Raw genomic sequence first — 19,158 nt, 5'->3', positions numbered from 1 at the left:
AGCCACAGTAGCAGCCTAAAAAGACCTGCAGATAAGAGCAAGGAGGACCTTTGTGCTCTGAACATTAGCATTCTCCCCACATTAATATCTTGGAAGCTTTGTGAAATACTTCTTCATGCCCCTTTTCCCTACTCCAAATGAAGCCCACTGTTGTTCACTTGGATCATCCCAACGTGGACTGAGTTGGGGTTTAGGATTTTGGAGAGGTTCAGGGAAATGGATTTTTTTGTGCCTAAAATATAGTTCCCTTTATATGTAAAGGAGGAGATCTTTGTCTCTGCTCTTGTCTCCCACCTGCAACACCAGGACCGGGGATGCCCAGCCGATAGTGCTAGAGTCTGTGCTAAGTTACCAACCTTTTAAATAAAATGAATAGATTTTTCTCTCTATAAGCTGGGAGCCATTGAGCTGATGGAGCCGCTGTCTCTGTTCTTGTTCAGCCATAGGGAGATGAGAATGTAATGGTCAGTCTCAGCAGCCCATCCTCTTTCCTTCTATCCACTTAGATTCATAGATTCCAAGGCCAGAAGGGACCATTGTGATCATCTAATCTGACCCCCTGTATAACACAGGCCAGAGAACTTCCTCAAAATCATTCCAGGAGTGTATCTTTTAGAAAAACTTCCAATTTTGAATTAAAAATTGTCAGTGATGCAGAACCCGCCCAGGACTCTTGGTAAATTGTTCCTATGGTTAATAACTCTCACTGTTAAAAATTTTACACCTTATTTCCAGTCTGAATTTATCTGTCTTCAATTTCCAGCTACAAGAATTGTGTTATACCTTTCTCTGCTAGATTGAAGAGCCCAATGTTAAATATTTGTTTTGCATGTATATACTTATAGACTCTAATCAAGTTACCCCTTAACCTTCTCTTTGTTCAGTATAAATAGATGGAGAACTTTGATTCTGTCACTAGAAGGCATGTTCTCTAATCCTTTAATTGTTCTTATGGCTCTTCTCCAACTTATAAACTTCCTTCTTGAATTTTGGGCACCAGAATTGGACACAGTATTACAGCAGCAGTTACACCAATGCCAGATACAGAGATAAAAATAACCTCTCTACTCCTACTTGAGATTTGCCTGTTTGTGCGTCCCAGGGTTGCATTGGCTCTTTTGGCCACAGTGTGACACTGGGAGCTCATGTTCAGCTGATTATCCACCACAACCACCAAATCTTTTTCGCAGTCGCCCCCATCCTGAAAGTAAGGTCTGTATTCTTTGTTTTTAGATGTATACATTTACATTTAGCCTTATTAAAACACATTGTTTGCCCAGTGTACCAAGCGATCCAGATTGCTCTGAATCAGTGAACGGTCCTCTTCATTATTTGCCACTCCCCCAGTTTTTGGGTCCTCTGCAAAGTTTTATCAGTGATCACTTGGGTGGGAGAGACGACTACTTCTCGAAGGGTGGGAGCACAAGGAAGAGGACAGCAATTTCTTTCTTCCTTCCTGCCAGTGGGAAAGAAAATGATCAGTGCTCAGGAATGGTTTCCCTGAGTGGAAATGTAATTGATCTTGTGAAGAGCTTACAGATGAGTTTCTTACTGCACCCCTCAGGCGGGCATGTACTGACGGGATGAAGGCACAGAAGTTTTTTTCCATCCTTCTACACAAACCCAGTACAAGATTGAAGGCTACTTGATGCTTTTGAATCAGATTTGTTTTTTCCAGGCAAGTGCTGCCTCCTGCTGCTTAAGCAGGTAATGCGACATTCCTCTAGGAGATGAAGAGGAAAGAATAAACATAAAAATAGAGCAGAATTTAGCCTATAATATCCTAGCGCTCAATGGTGGCAGATGGACTGTAAAGCATCCCTCTGCTAACATGATCCTGAATTTAGGAGTAAGTTCTTTTGAATAATTCCAACATTTGAAAGTGTGCTTGTTCTGTTGTGTGTCCAGGGCTATGATTCCAGCCCTGAAGCCTGAATGAAGCTTGCTTAGGAAATAAGCAGTGCTAGAACCAGCAAGAAGTAGTTTAAATACAGGAATCATAACCTGGGTTAATTTTAAAAGTTAAAAATTAAATCATGGCATTAAAAAACATCCTCCTATTACTTATGTTCAGTCTCTACTAAGCAAAGACCAGTCTTTCTGTGTGTCTTATGTCTGTGAAGATGAATTTAAGGTACCTATTCTCCTTCAAAATAGTTTTATTCACAGAATTGTGCCCAGGACAAAATTCTAGACAACACTGCCTCAAAGTCTGCTCAGTTTCATGATTGTTTTGGGAATGTGTATGGATTTTAACTTCAATTGAACATCCTATATTTCCTTTGATATGGTCCTAGAAATGTAAGTTATGTTCCAATGCTAATGAATTAATCCCTTCACCACAAGGTTGTGTGTATAGCAAGCTGGTGCTGAGGAAATAAACCACAGCTTTTCTACTTCCTGCACTAATATATAATATTACTATGTTTTAAAAAAAGCATGGCAAAGAACATTAAGGTTGCAATCAACTCAAAAGTTAGGAAATGCCAGAATTAAGTTTGCCTGTGCAGCATTACTTCGGCCCCTTTGTGTGTCTGGATTATTATCATCAACGATCTACAGCCTATCCTGGAAAATGATTCCTCACTCTCACAGACCTTGGGAAGCAGGCTAATCCTTGCTTACAGACAGCCCCCCAACCTGAAGCAAATACTCACCAGCAACAACACACCACACCACAGAAACACTAACCCAGGAGCCAGTCCCTGTAACAAACCCTGTGGCCTACTCTGTTCCCATATCTACTCTAGTGACACCATCAGAGGACCCAACCACATGAGCCACACCATCGGGGCTCGTTCACCTGAACATCTACTAATGTGATATATGTCATCATGTGCCAATAATGCCCTTCTGCCATTTACATTGGCCAAACCGGACAGTCTCTATGTAAAAGAATAAATGGACACAAATCAGAAATCACCCTTCACACTTCAATCACAGTTCAGTCTCCCTGGACATTCTATAACAGATTTAAAAGTAGCTATACTTGAACAAAAAAACTTCAAAAGCAGACTTCAAAGAGAAACTGCAGAGTTACAATTCATTTGCAAATTTTACACCATTAATTTGGGCTTGAAATTATGCCCAAATAAATCTGTTAGTCTTTAAGGTGCCACCGGACTCCATGTTGTTTTTGTGGATACAGACTAACACGGATACCCCTCTGATACTGGATTATGATTAAAATCTCTATGGGAAGTTTTCTTCGCTCCAGGGTGGATGTAAATATGTCTCTGAAACTCTACAGCCTGGTAGTTATGGCTCTGGCCTGGAATATGAAAATCCCAGGTTAGTGCCCTAACCAACGGGCTATAGAGCCAGGCTATTGGGTATTCTGTGTTTGTGGATGAGGGATGGTGGTTGTGGTGGTTTCTCTTCCTCCGATGATTTTTCAGGCAACCTTAATTCTGGCATTTATTAACTTCTGAGTGTTCGACTCTGCAACCTTAATGTTCTTTTAGAAAAGTTTTTATTGTGTAACTTTTATATATAGTATGTATGCAGTATGTGAAAGCCCTCTGATGCAACTTTGTTGCTCTCTCTTTTTATGAAGTCATCTCTGCTCCTATTTGGGAATATATTGAGGAGTGGGGGAGAAGAGCACAGTTTGGCTTATATAGCCATTTTATTTGTACAGTATATCTAATCGTAATACAATGTATGAGTTAAAGTTTCCAGTTCAAAGTTCTTGGGAAAAATGTAATGTTTTGTGTTCTTTACACCATTGTATGTTTGTGTAGAAACAGGAAGGAATAAGTAAAGTAAAGAGTTAGTTGAAATAGTTTCATTGTGTGCCAAGATCAGGCTGGTTTTGGGGAAAATCCAAATTATGAATAGCTGCAAATAGACTTTGAAAGTGTTCTTTATTAGATTCACAGTGATATTTTTATATGGCCATAGCAAGTAATTTGTTACTGAGGTTCAAATATCTAATTATCCTGCTCCCACAAGTCGGGAACTTTACTGTTATGAGTGGGTATGCTTTGGCACCTTTTTCCTTCTCCAGAAATCTGTTTCCAAGTGTGTATATTCTAGGTGCTATACCATACATTAAACATATGTGCCGAAATTTTCAAAAGGACTAGTCATTTTGGTTGCCTGATTTAAGACATCTTAAAAGATGACTTTTCAGAGGGCAGGAGCTTAGATTTCTGGAAATTGGACCCCTTTTAAGTACGTCAAGTTGGACATCAGAATCATGCGTCATTTTGAAAAAATGGACCATAAACTATACCAGCTGTCCAATCACCACCACTGCCAAAACCCATGTTGTATTGCAAGTCAGGAGGCAAAAACACCTCTCACGCTCAGAAATGCACTATTTTGCGCCACCTCTGTGCAGATTGCCTCTTGCAGGAGTACAGTAGCTCTGTAAGTATATGTGCATATTAAAGGTGCCTTTTTTTTTTAAGTAATATCTACAACATCTAAGAATACAATTACAAAGTGGGTGTGTTGACTGTAATTATTTAGTCTAGGATAGCAGAGATGATTTTTGCTAATGTTCAGAAATGCACTTTGTTTTGTGGCCTATATAATGGTTGTAAAGGAACATAAGGTATTATAACCCCCTACCGTCCCCCCCTTTTTATTTATTTAACAGCACACCCATGATGGACTTGCTGATTTTTCTCTGTGCACAGTATCATTTAAATCCATCAAGCTATACCATAGACCTGATGTCAGCAGAGAAGAGACAGATTAAATTCAAACCCAACACACCAATTGGAATGCTTGAAGTAGACAAGGTGATTTTAAAGCCAAAACATATGGATAAGAAAAAGCCCACTCCTATAATGCCGGAGGTAAGAATTATACCAACGGTGGTGTTATCTGAAGAGAGAGAGATTAAGTCAGGAGTGCCCAACCGGTGGCTCGGGAGCCACATGCGGCTCTTCAGAAGTTAACATGCAGCTCATCGTATAGGCACCAACTCCAGGGCTGGAGCTACAGGCACCAACTTTCCCATGTGCCGGGGGGTGCTCACTGCTCAACCCCTGGCTCTGCCACAGGCCCTGCCCCCGTTCCACCCCTTCCTGCCCCCGCCCCTGAGCCTGCAGTACCCTTGCTTCTCCCCCCTTCACCGCCCAGAGTCACCATGAAACAGCTGATCGGGAGGTGTGGGGAGGGAGTGGAAGGCGCTGATCGGCAGAGTGGATGGGAGGCACTGGCAGTATGGGGGAGGAGCTGATGGGGGGCTGCTGACATATTATTGTGGCTGTTTGGCAATGTACATTGGTAAATTCTGGCTCCTTTTCAGGCTCAGGTTGGCCACCCCTGGATTAAGTACTCTACATCTTCTGATTGTAGTCTACCATTGCAGATTGTTTTTATCTAAATGTGATTTATGTTAAATGCAATTTCTCAATAGAATATATTTTCAGATCATGGCCTGGTGGCATCACAATATACCATTACACGGAGATTAGGCTTTAGTCCGTAACTCCAGGGTTTAGATGATTTTGGAATTTTACAATGATGTGAATCTAATTGTTTGTTCTTTTGGGAATGTAAATAATTATATGCAACAATCTGAAGTATAATATAAAGTTACAAATCTCCTCCATGAAAGTATCTTTTGATAAACTCTAAAGATGCTCTATGAGCAGCAGAACTGTACATACATATAGCATCCTTTTCATAAACTGAAAATCCATTGCTCATAAGTCATTATCTGGACTTCTATAACTTATATACCCTTCTGATTACAAATTACGTATATTTCATTTAATATGTGCTCTGCATGTTATTGCTCCATCTTTTGAGAATTTTTCAGTTCAGATGTGTAAATGAGGGATATTCCTCATGCTATGGGAAATAGAAAATAAACACTTGTATCATTTTTATGAAGCTCTCAAAAAGTACAGAATTAATTTTTTCCTCATTCTATTTCCTCCTTTCTAACTTATGCTTAAGTGAATTGTAACTTTAAGTCTACACAGCGGAGACTATTATTGGCATAGCTACATCACTGTAGTTATGCTAACATAACTCTGTAGTGTAGAGGCAGGCTATGCCAACAGAAAAGGGTTTTCCATTGGTGTAGGAACACCATGGCCCTGAATGACAGTAGCCGCATTGACAGAAACGTTCTTCGATCAACATAGCTACATCTTAGGTCAGGATATCTATTTTGGTCAACATCCCTGAACTACGTAGCTATGTTGACATAACTTTTAAGAGTAGACCAAGCATGAGCCAAAACTGATATTCTATCAATCAGGTGTTTCCTTTTTTTTTTTCCCTTGGTGAGAGGGTAAATCTGTTCACACTTTTCTTACAGAGTTCTCTTTGTAATATTGATAAAACTGTAACAATGGTGAAACAGCCCTTATTGGGTGGGGAGGGGAAGCAGGGGAGTTTCTATGGTTGCTGCAACATTCTGTTTGTGTAACAATTTAGGTTTTTCTCTGTTGGTATCCTTGAATGTTACTTAATAGAGTTTGTATTTTCTTTTTCAGCAAACGGTAAGAGTGGTAGTAAACTACAAGAAAACACAGAAGACTGTAGTGAGAGTGAGTCCACATGAACCTCTTCATGAATTCATACCGATTATCTGTAGCAAATGTGAGTTTGATCCTTTGCACACTGTATTGCTGAAGAACTACCAGTGTCAGGAGCCCCTTGATGTAACAAAATCTCTTAATGATGTTGGACTAAGGGAATTATATGCAATGGATGTCAGTAAAGGTAAGATATTTGTATATATAGTTTCTCAACAAAGGTATGTACACAGGAAATGTTATTTAAAAAAATATTGTACATCTATGATTTCATGTGTTCTAGAGAAATGAATGTCCTTCTAGATACTTCGTAATGTTCTTCATTCATTCTGCTATAGAACCAAACCCACCTAAGGGCCACCTAAAACTTAATTTTCATAAACTTCTGGAAGAGAACTTCTATATAAAATTCCTCAGTATAAACAAAAAGAAAAGGAGTACTTGTGGCACCTTAGAGACTAACAATTTTATTTGCGCATAAGCTTTCATGAGCTACAGCTCAAATAAATTTGTTTAGTCTCTAAGGTGCCACAAATACTCCTTTTCTTTTTGTGGATACAGACTAACATGGCTGCTACTCTGAAACCTGTCAGTATAAACAGTTATTGTTTTGGAGAAGAGGGCTAAAATGACTAAGCAAAAGTGTGTACAATATATTATTATTTTTAAAACACTGTGTCAGTTTTAGCCTCATTCAAGCCCCAAAGAAAATTCAGTGTCTTGTCTCACACAGTCCTGATAGTGCTCTCTTTGCTGGACGCTCACCAGGCTGCACACTAGACCCAGATCTCCTAATCTTCCCTTGATCTAAGTCGGCTGTGGCCCTATCTTTTGCTTTGGTCTCTCTGGATATGTCTACACTGCAATAAAAACTCACAGCATCAAGTCTCAGAGTGTGGGTCAATAAATTGCAGTGCAGAAGTTTGGGCTTGGGCTGGAGCCCAGGCTTTTAGACTCATCCTCCTTAGGGGGTTTCAGAGCGTGGGCTCCAGCCTGAGCTCGAATGTCTACACTGCAATTTTTAGCCCCACAGCCTAAGTCCTGCGAGCCTTTGTCAGCTCCCTTGGGCCACCCATGGGCATGCTATGGGTCTTTACAGCGGTGTAGGTGAAACCCCTGGCACACTTCCAAGGCATAGTTTCTGTTTGTTACCCTTTCACAGAAATGGGACCTCCTGGATCAATACTTGACCCCTCAGGCTCTCCAGTAGCTTAAGTATACCCTCTCTTGGAACTCCAGCCATGTGGGAGCTATGGGTTTACAGTTCACTCAGAAATGCTTTGCTAATTTTTCTAATCATCATTACTCTTTACTTTCGTTAACACAAGAAATATAGAGATCTAGACAAAAATAGTAAACACACCTGCCCAGTCACTTCCCTGCCTTACAGTTTCCTCTGGAGTGTTCTTTGGACATAGCCCAGAGTCATCCTGGACTCCTCCTCTCCTCCTGCCCTTTTACACATGACTTCTCTCAATCATAGAGTCTATCTTCCACCCTGTACGTCAGCTGGCTTTTCTCTTCCTCAGTTGGTCCCACAGTTAAACAGAACCCCCCTGCTATGAAAGCATATCCTTCTATTCCTGTCTCCTGCCCAAAGCTTCCTCTCTATTGCTCTATGTGTTTCTTTATATGTCTCACCAGCAACACCTGGTTCCTTTTTTCTGCTGCTGGGGAAATTCCACTCTCCAAATCCCAGTTCTCTGCAGAGAAGTTGGAGCAAAGTCACTTACCCCAGCCTTCAACTATTCTATTCTATGTGGGCCAGGTCTGTTCACTAATTAATAGCCTTTAATGACAGTCTCTTTCAAAGACCAGATCTGTAAGCCCCGTTCCAGAATTTCAGTCCAACATGAATGTCAAAAGATAGCAGAGAAGAAAAACAGCCCTACATTCAAAATGGAGTTTTCAGTCTCACATGGACAAACATAGAGGGTGCCCAATATCAAACAGAATTAAGTTGTACATAGAGAGATTCCCATAATTGTCACATCTTGCTATATGGGAAAGGGCAAAATCAGCAAGGAAGTAATTATTTCTTTGTTTATAATCCATCAGGGTCAGATGACCAGCTACCTAACAGCATATTAATTAAACAAAATGTATGAATGTATATGGTACTTATTAGTGTAGGATGTGAGCACTTCACAGGGGTAGGGGGTGGCTTAGTTCATTAATGGCTTGTGAATCAAGAAGTATTATCTCCACTTCAATGATGGTCAAATTGAGACAGAAGGCAGGGAAGTGATTTGCCTTTGCTCACACACATCTAACTTCCAATCCCATGCCTTACCCAGAAGTCCATCTTTTACGAAGGACTCCTTAATTTTTTTTGTAGTCTGTTACAAAGACTTTCTCAGAGAGATTTCACGTTAACATGTTCTGTGAGCATTGGCTCTTGTGATGTAGCTAGGCTTCCCTGGACTAGTGCTATGTACCTTCTTTCTATAGTCATTATCCCTGCATTTGACATAATGCAGATTTTCCTCTCTGCCATAGAATCATCACTTGGTATGTTTTATTTCAAAGACATTTATCTCTGTTTGCTTCCCAGATACACCAGTCAGCAGTATCTGAAATAACAGCTTTTATTTAGAGTTGGTTGTGAATCTTTAATCAGAATTATTTTTCCAGTGGAAAAATTAAAATGAAATATTTTATTTTGGGATAATTTAACCCAATTAATAATCTTCAATTTTCTGAACTAACCCACAACGTTTAGTTTTGAATCAGTTCAGCAAAAGATTAAAACTGCATTTCCTGATGCCTCATTGCCATATGGAAGTTGCAGTTCCAGCCCCCGTTCTCCCCTGTGGCTCTCTGGAGGATACATCTCCCATAAGAGATTTCCTTCTGACTGAGTTGTGGCTTACATCATGGGACTCACGTGAGTGTGTGTATTATGAGAGATGCAGGAGTGAAAGTAACTTAAAGGACTTACCGGTACACCGGAGTCCTGAGCAGGGAGCGGTGCCTCAACCGGAAGGGGCGTGGCCTTTAAAATCCCTGGGTCCTTTAAAACGAGATTTAAAGGGCCTGGGGCTCCGGCTGTGGTAGTGGCGGGTGGGAGCCCCAGGCCCTTTAAATCATTGCCGGTGCTACCAGCTGCGGAGGTGGTTGGGAGCCCCGGGACTCTGGTGGAGATTTAAGGGGCCTGGGGCTCCACTGCAGTAGTGGTGGCCGGGAGCACCTGGCCCTTTAAATCACCACTGCAGCCCCAGGCTGCTGCCCCTAAGCCGGGGCTCCAGCAGCGGGGCTCGGGTGGTGATTTAAAGGGTCCGGGGCTCCGGCCACTGCTGCCACAGCGGAGCCCTGAACCCTTTAAATTGCCACCGGAGCCCCCAGCCGCTGCAGTACCTGGGGCTCCAGCAGCAGGGCTCCAGTGGCAATTAAAAGGGCCTGGGGCTCCCCGCAGCAGCCGGAGCCATGGGCCCTTTAAATCGCCGCTCAAGCCCCGGGGCTCCCGGCCACCTCTGCTACCTGAGGGCTCCAGTAGCGGGGCTCTAGTGGCAATTTAAAGGGCCTGGGGCTGTGGCCCCTTCCGCGCGCCCCAGACCCTTTAAATCGCTGGCCTGGGAAAGCCGGTACGGTTGCTGGTGTACGGTTCTTGCTGGTACCCTGGACTGGCTTACTTTCACCTCTCGGGAGATGTAGTCCAACAAAGGAGCCTTGTCTATAAAAGAGAATGGGGCCCAGAACGACAACTCCCACTAGGGCTATGTGCCTTGGAGAAATGTTTTAATGTTGAAATAAGTCAAAACAAAGTTATTTGAGTTACTTTAACAAACAAAAATACTACGTTTTAATCTTTGGAATGTTTGAATGTTTCATGTCAATCAAAAATGTAATAACAAAATGTTTCATCATTTACGAATTGAAATTGTCCACAGAATTTCATGGTGTGAAAAAATTTTAAATTTAATTTTTCATCCCATTTTGGGACAAAAGCAAATGTTGACATTTCGAAATTTCCATTGGGATAGAAATCCGATATTTTGCTCAGCTCTACTTTTTATTATACTGCGATTTGTAAGCAAAAGTTTGTTTTAGGACAGAAATACAATAAAAATAACCAGTTTATCTACAGGTTAACTGTTCCTATTTTTTTTCCCCCCTTCGAAAACAAAAACACACATAGATCAGAAATCACAAAGACCCATCTCCAAATTTAAAGAGTTTTTATTCTGTATTGTATGCCTCCTGACCTTCCCAAGCGAAAGATATGAGGTCCTTTGTGGAATATCTTATTTTTTTTCATTTGAGTCACAGACTGAGTAACAGACTCAGTTTGGGAATGATGTCTTACAGTGAAGACTCTCTTTGATCAAGAAAGGTATTGATTGAAGGAAACAACCTATTTTCTACCAATTTGCTACTTTGGACAAAAAAATAAAATTAGTCTGGAGTTCTTTCCCTGACTCTATTCCTAACTTTTTTTTATTTTGAGAATGCATGTGCTAAAAGTCAATAATTTGGGGCAGATCAAATGACTAAATTAAAAATCTATGTTATTTGAACTTGAAAACTGTTTCCCAGACTCCAGCTTTCTGTTTAACAGACAATTTAGTTATAGTCAGAATTAAGAAAGAAAAAATACCATAAATATTATTTATTTTTGTAACTTCCTATTTAACACCTATTTCCCTAGTTAGGGATGACCAATTGCTTTATTTAAGTTTGTTCTGGGGCTATAATGTTATTAAAATCGGCATCCTTTCAGCAATTGTCTGAAGCCAACACCTATGGTGAACTTTTCTCCAAAATGAATTCCCTTCCCTTCCCTTCCCTTCCCTTCCAATTAGAAACAATCCAGGAAGGTGGGTGGATTGATTTTTATTAGAGGATTGTTATGATTTGCTACTGATGGGAAATATTAACAAATGTGCTAGTTTTAATATGATCTGCTCTGTCTAGAACACAATCTGCACATGAACAGATGGTGGCATCTCTGGTCTTTGATATAAATTTTTGTGCATTTCACTGTCATATTAGTTCAAATTCTGAGGTGGTGGTTAGTTTTAGATATAATTCTAAGATATTTACTCTTCTACATAGGGAAGACTGTTCTTATGTTCTGCTATCTTTTCTTGTTTTTGGAAACTCAGATGAGGGTGTTCAGATGTAATTGACAGCTTTCCCTCAACCCACAATTAAGTTCAGTATCTAATAAATAGTATCATCATAACTAATTTACCATTTTTCTTTCTCTAGCCACTCCAGCTGCTGACTTCAATTTATCATCGTTACGAGGTAAGTTTTACTGAGCTAGATACTGAAATAGGAGCACATATATAAACTGTAGCTGATAGTTGTCACATAGACATTGCCATTTATAGACTGTAAGGTAGACAGGTACCTTCATGTTCTAGAATATGTGTCAGATTTGCATAAATTATTATTACAAAAGTTGATACACTGCCTATCGTACAGCATTTCAATAAATTTTAATTTAGGGTAGTTCTTTGATCATCACAAAAGAATGTTCTTCAGAAGCCCCTTGAACACTGAATGATTGAAAAATTTTTACTAAAAGGTTGATCCTGCTGCTGTTACTGATGTTGAAGACTGTTTTACAATGTTAGGTATCCTGTTGATTTCAACAGGACTGCTTGGCTGAATCAGATGGTAAATAAACATAATGGTAGCCTTTCTTTATGCAAAGTCTTCCCATGAATAAGAGTGTGTCTACACATGAAAGTTAATCCGTAACAAGGTAGTGTGTGAATTCAACTATTCCTGATTTAGCTTCATGTGTGGAACACACTTAATTCAGAATAAGGTCTGGTCTACCTTACAGACCTTTATTGGTATAACTACGTCGCTCAGGGATGTGAGAAATCCATACCCCTGAGCCACGTAGTTGTGCCAACCTTACCTCCCCTCCCCCCGTGTAGAGCTTCTCCCACTCACATAGCTGTGCCTCTTGAGGAGGTGGATTAACTATGCTGACAAGTGAGCGCTCTTCTGTCAGCATAGAGCATCTTCATTCAAGCGCTAGAGCAACGCAGATGCATTGGTGTTGCTGTGCTAATGCAGCATTTTAAGTGTAGAGTTGCCCTGAGGCACTCTTATTCTGGAATATTTTAAGCACAGTGCTTACTACCATACTCGCTGCCCTGAGACCACTTGCCCCATCTTTGTGATGACAAGTACCTTATGTCCCATAAGTGTTTTATTTTGTTTTGTTTTTTATAGGCAACTCTGTAACAGGATAATACTGGCTTTGGAAGGTTCATTTTCTTAGTCTTAAACAACCTTAAACGTTACCCTGAGTACACAATAAGATTGTGAGGCTTGCTTGAGATTTTCATTGCTACTTCCATCTGAACACAGGTTTTATTTAGCAATTAATAACAATGAATGCTTATCTACAAACTCTTCGCATTGTAACTAAAACTGTAAAAAATAAATTTGCTAATTTCCTGTCTCTGTCCTGCAAAATATATACACTCATACCATATATATAATATGATTCTTTACCTGTTTTTTGAATGAGATATTTGAAAAAAATCTTTTTTTTCTAGAAATAAAATTTACTTAGTGGAGTGAAGTCAAGAAGTACTGAAATTTTTTACAGTGGTGTTTAGAAGTGAGTAGATGGGTCATACATACATACAAGTTTTGCATTTAATTTTCCTGTATTGTTTTTATTTTTGAAAAACAATAATAAAAGGAAAAGAATTGTGAACTATTTGTGTTGTGGACCTCAAAAGCTGTTAGCTACACAAATATGCCAAGGAGTCTAACAGTAGAACTTGTGACTTCTTTTAACCAGTCAATATGTACTGAGTTTAAAGAGATAAAGTAGGTGAGGTAATTTCTTCTATTGGACCAACTTCTGGGGGTGAAAGAGGCAATCTTCCTCAGGTCTGGAGAAAGTAACCAGAGTGTCACATCTAAATACAGATTAAGTTTAAGGGGTTCCCACATGATGTAAGAGACCACTTGAAATGAAGTGGGCACTTAACACTTCTGCAGTCGGAGGACAAAGGAGGGTCAGCAGGCCTCTGGTGTGTAATGCACCATAAAACCAGTGTCTCTGTTAAGTCTTTGTTTTTTAGTGTCCCGCAGAGTTCTGAATTTAAGTTCACAGGCTCATCTTTTAAAGATGTTGTGCAGGTTTCCTGTGAGGATGGGGACTGAAAGGTCAGATATGGAGTGATTGGTCCAAGTGTCCAGTAGTTCAGAACTTGGAGAGGACACATTTGGGGAGACTTGGGACTGGAAGGGTTGTAGGTATTACCTTCAAGGAGTAACTAGGCTGGTGGAAGCCAGGATGAGACGTTGTGCTGTGGGCAGGCTAATGGTGTCAGGGATCTGAGCCATAGCAGCACTTGATCAACACTCCCAAGGTCACAGGGCAGGAAGTGACAGAATCCCTTACTCGTCTGGGTGATCCCCCAAAACATCAGTGTTGTTGTAGGTACAGGAGATTCACTCCAATATGAGCGAACTGAGGTTCACACTCCAAAGTCTTGCTAAACTGACCCATTTAAAAATAGGGGAGCGAAGTACTTATTTTCAAACCAAGCAAAGGCACTAGCCCTTGTTGAGTACTATAGCCATGACAACTTTTGAGAAAACTTTAGACATTTTGCTGTAGCCATATCTGAAAATTACACATAGTGTGTGCCACAGTTCAAGGCAACTGGACGTGTATTCCCCCTTTGTCTTTCAGCAAGGGCACCCACTCTAGGCTGCAGGCTCCTCAGCTGTCATCTCTCTTGGGCAGAGACTTGCATTTCTCTCCCTTTTGATCAGGATATTTCCAGGCTGAACAGTTCCCTGCCAACACTTTGTTATTCCCCAAAAGACAGACTGCCTAAGCAGGCCTGCTTTGCTTCTCTCCTCAGAGATGACAAACAGTGTAACTGCCAAGAGTTATAAGCTACTAAACAGCTCTTTCTAAGCAAGCACTTTTAATTTATTCTTAAATTAAAAGGCATTACTGGTCAAACATATTAAAAACAATAGAAGAGCCTACCTGCATTCTAATAAGTTTACCAGAGATCACCCCTACCTCCGATCTTGGGCTCTCATTGGTGATTAGTCCTTCAAACGCCACACAGGGGGTTTTCTCTGGCAGTCACCAGTTCATAACAACTTTTGCTTAGAACTAGCCCCCTCATGACTCTGGGAGCCACTATTTTATCCTGTCTTCATCTTTGAAGCCACCATAAATAGGTAAGCCAAACAAAGGCTCCCACTCAGGGTAAGGCTTCAAAAGGCTGAGTTCTTGCACAATTGGAGGGGGTTCATTTGCATACCCCCCCTAGAAATTTCCTGGGGAAACTCCCTTAATTTTTAAAGGTTCATTCTCGTTGTCTTAGCCCATTGTTTAAAATATTCCTTTGAAGCTCACAAGGGGTTAGGTCTCCTAGACAAGTTACATACAATTCCGCAGTAATACACACAATCACAATTTTAATACAATGAGCTCTTAAAATACTTAATTGAGTAAGGTTTGTCCAGGATATGGTTAAATGGATCCGTGTGGTTGAACTGTTTTTAATGGCAATAGTTGATTTCTTGTCTTTCCTTGGAAATAGTTGAGATCTTGCGTAAACTCTAATACAATAATAATAATTAACTTCCTCACCATCAGGCAGGTGACGCTTGTTTTGCGAAAGTGACATGAATGTGGACCTTATCGTAATTTTCGACGCTAAACAAGGGAATTCAAACCGTTTATGGTGGTTAGCGCTACTTGGTCGATGTCTTTGTATTTCAAACCTAGCCTCAAGTTGTCAACCTTGCCTTGTAGTTCTGAGGAAAACTGCATACATAATGTACCTATTGGGTTTTTAATCAGAGACCTTATTGTCTTGTAATCTGTTTATATAGTCCTCTATCCAATTTTAATGTGGATTTCTGAGTGCATGATTTAGCACACCATGTGTTCATGAGATTTTACTCTCCTAGGATGTGTGCACTGCACATATTACATCTGTGGTTCACAAATGGTGCCTTTATTAGTCGTCTGCAGAATGAAGAAGCTATGAATTAAGGGGGGCTGGATAGTTAAAAGGGTACATGATCTGTGGGGACGATCTTTCTCCAAAACAAAAGGCAATACAGAATGAAAGAGCTCCTTGCACCCTCCACATGCCCTATGCACTCAGGGTGGTTGATCATCAATTAGCCTGTAGTCATCCCATCTGTATGTGGCATTGATTGTCAATATTTGTGCATTTAAAACATTTAGTTTTCCTACAGGACATAAGACTTTTCAGATTGTAATAAATTGCTTTCTAGAATCCTAATTCTGAGTGAAAATCACTGCTTCTAGGTTTAGCAAGAATTTGGTGGCTTTTTCCCAGTGGCTCAGACCTAGTTTATGATATGATCTTCATACTGAGATGTCTGAGCGTTACCATTGTGCCACATCTTCATTTAGGGGTGTGTGTGTGTGTGTGTGTGTGTGTATATATATATATATATATATATGAGTTTGTGTTTAATTGAAAATGGTATATTCATTTAGAAGCACTACATGCATAGCAAGTTTTCTTCTTCTTTGTTCAGGAACCTGAATAAAGTACACAGGAACTTGGCAGTGTACATGGAAGTCTAAAATTTTAATTGACCGCAATTAAATTCTTCTCTAACATGATTGATCGTATTTAGTGCAGTGCTAATGAGGAGCACTCTTTACATCCCTGGCAAGTAAAATTCATGCTAATTTATGATTGCTTAAGGAGAAAAATTAAGGCAAAAAGCATGGTAATGTCAGGAAGCTTTTTTCAAATTGTACTTTCAAAAGACTACTCATACAGAATATTTTTTCTCTACTACCCACTCTGCTACCAGCCTGCTGGAAGAATATACCAAACATACCATAAACAATCTATGCAATAAATGTCTAGAATTATTATTTTCTGTTTTAGGCTCCTGCCAAATTTCTCAAAACCCAGGTACTTTGAAGGAGAAAGAAAATAAAGGATTTTTCAGCTTTTTTCAGCGAAGTAAGAAGAAACGAGAACAAGTAAGATGGCATTTTCTAAGCAAAATATGTCTAAATATATTCTCAGAACAGTCAGGTTTGCTGGTTGAAATACTTTCAGAATGTTTGATTATCTCTTCCCCTCCTTTTAAGACTGCCAGTGCCCCAGCAACTCCACTGATGAGCAAACCCAGGCCAACTTTTATCAACAGATCTAACACGATTTCCAAGCAGTACGACTCTAATACATTGCCATCTGAAATGCCAAAGAAGCGAAGAGCACCCTTGCCTCCAATGCCTGCCTCTCAAAGTGTCCCACAGGATCTTGCACATGCCCAAGTGAGATACACATCGTCTTGTGTCGTGAAATCTACTAGTGTTGATGAAAATGAACAGGTGAGCTATTGTTAAACTTTTTCTTCTCCATCTCCCCACCCCATTAAGTTTCACTGATTAAGAGTATCTGAGGCAGTGGTATTTCTGCTGAGGCTTGAAACAAAAATAGTTACGCAATGTAAGTAAAAAGTCCTATTTTCTGAGCATATAGTAGTGAAACAAGAAATATTTCACACTGTATCAATTGAGGGATAGATTTTAAATATTTTTGTATGGTTCCAAAATATTGGCTGTATTATAAAAAACAGAATAAAATAAACCATTGTTCTATTAATACACTTTTATATGAGTAAGTTTAGAAGTCAAATTTATTTATTTATTTTAGAAAGAAGAAAGTATTTGTTGCTATCTGGCTTTTATCCGATGGTTAAGATTTATATAATCATGACAAAGGCTCTGATCCTCCAAAGACATGTAGATTGCTTAACTTTAAAGTCACTGGTGCTGCACATATGCTTAAATGAAACCACTATTTTGTAACAAGGATGTTTCATTTTAAACAGTATGAGTGATAAATAGGAGTTCCAGCCTCAACTTGTTCTGTTGAGTTAATAGCTTATATGTTTGCATACATTATGGTTTACATTAATATGTCCATTAACTACACAGGGGATTGGGATTTTATGTCATTTCTAAAATTGACTCACTTAGTCCTTTGTAGTAAAATGCAGTTTAATGTGGTGTTGAAGAAAATAGTCTTCTAAACAGTCTTCCAATCTAAATTATTAGAAACAAATGGGACTCTTGGGAACTACATTTAACTTACAGGAAGCACAAGGATGTTAAACTAAAGTTTTATCTTAATAAAATTGTCTGCTTGTATAGTAATGCATTTGAATGAAGTTATGAGAGAGGCTATCTGAGTGTATTACTGAACTCATTCCAACAAATTTTGAGAGAAAATTAATGCATTGGGTAATATCTTGGTAAAGCACAGATTGTCCGTTGTGAAGTCCAATTAAAGATCAAGGCTAAAAGTGTCAGTGTAAATTGAAACACTTCATATTTGTATTTTGCACTGTGCTTTGAATCTGGAATAAAAGGCATTCTTTTTAAAAAAATTAGACTACTGGCATGCCAGAAGGATGAAATGAATTGCTGAATGCTAGTCCCATAAACAAAAATTCTCAAATGAACCATTAGTCTAATTATCCTGTACACAATACTTTTCATTTCCAGTCAACACGAAAAAACCACAAGAGAGCGCTGTTTAACAGAAGTTCTAAATGTTGTCTTATATTTGGCTGAGAAGCTTTGTCATTTGAAGAGGAGAAAAATATTTTTCTCTTTACCGGTGTAAAATTAAATAACAGTCTGTCTTGATCTTTTCTTGCTTCTTCATTGAAAGTAACAGTGAAGAAAAGACTTTTTTAAAAAAAAAATCTACGGAGGAGAGTAGGCATTACTCCACTGTCTAATCAAATTTGCAAGCAGTGCTGGTTTACAGCAAAACATTTTCTTAGCCACTGGGGAGGAGTTCAAGGAGAAGAATTTCTGTGACATGTAAGAAAGTGGTTCCTTTAAAATCAGTACATCCTGGGGCATTGATGGTGACTATTATAATTCGTTATTTGTATTAGCACCTGCAGGACATAAAATTAAGAGTTGACCCCATTGAACTGGGCCCTTTACAAACATATAATAAGAAACTGTCCTTGCCCAAAAGAGTTTGCAGTCTGAACAGAAAAGACAAACAAAGGGTGGTACATGGAAGTAAAGTAACCCACAATGATTGTACAACTTCAGTATTTCCCAGTTTTCTTTGCTATGTCAAGTGCATTAATGCTTGATTAATCCTAATGGGCCAAATTCTACCAGTTTACTCCTGTGGAAATCCTGGGTAACTCCACTGAAGTCATAGTTCATCTTTTGAAGGCTGTTCCCTGTGTGTATTCCATTGTGGGTATTCATGTGTTCCATGCACCTGAGACCATAAGAATCTTTGAAGCAGTGTTCGTTGGTCCATATTTGTGCCCTTGCTCTCCTCATGCTCTGTACTGAAGATATAAGGGACAGTACAGATTGACTGTCTCTCCAGCTCCTTCTGGAACCTCAGTGCCAGAGCTGAGCCTTTTGTCCTTAACCTGTAAATATTTCAAAAGTTTTATAAAGTTTTAACTGTATATAGTGTCCATACAGTTTATTCACTGTAGTGGTTAATTAGTTCCCCCAGGGAGCCTCCCTGGCCCCCAGTACAGGATTTAGATTATGCCCAGGTTAATGAGATTTAAAAGCTACATCTCCTGTATCTGCTGGTTTTTTTCCAGCTATGATGGCTAACGCTGCCATTATTGCCTCAGAGAAGCTCATATT

The 19,158-nt window shown here is 39.6% G+C and overlaps 1 protein-coding gene across 3 annotated transcripts in view; it reads left to right on the top strand.

Moving 5' to 3' along the window:
• COBLL1 (cordon-bleu WH2 repeat protein like 1) overlaps positions 1-19,158 on the top strand; it is a gene marked incomplete at its 5' end in the record, with an annotated part of 121,256 nt that overhangs the window by 74,901 nt on the left and 27,197 nt on the right. For all 3 annotated transcript variants that reach the window (XM_084643977.1, XM_084643976.1, XM_084643978.1), the window contains 5 exons: positions 4,607-4,808; positions 6,465-6,693; positions 11,718-11,756; positions 16,394-16,491; positions 16,603-16,845. In XM_084643977.1, coding sequence (XP_084500103.1) covers positions 4,607-4,808; positions 6,465-6,693; positions 11,718-11,756; positions 16,394-16,491; positions 16,603-16,845 — 811 coding nt within the window. The remainder of the gene's footprint in view (positions 1-4,606; positions 4,809-6,464; positions 6,694-11,717; positions 11,757-16,393; positions 16,492-16,602; positions 16,846-19,158) is intronic.

The sequence above is a fragment of the Lepidochelys olivacea genome, assembly GCF_965140295.1.
Source record: "Lepidochelys olivacea isolate rLepOli2 genome assembly, chromosome: 11".
Classification (NCBI taxonomy): Eukaryota; Metazoa; Chordata; order Testudines; family Cheloniidae; genus Lepidochelys; species Lepidochelys olivacea.
Note: the sequence above shows the minus strand (reverse complement) of the source record. Positions and strands in the feature narration are given on the sequence as shown.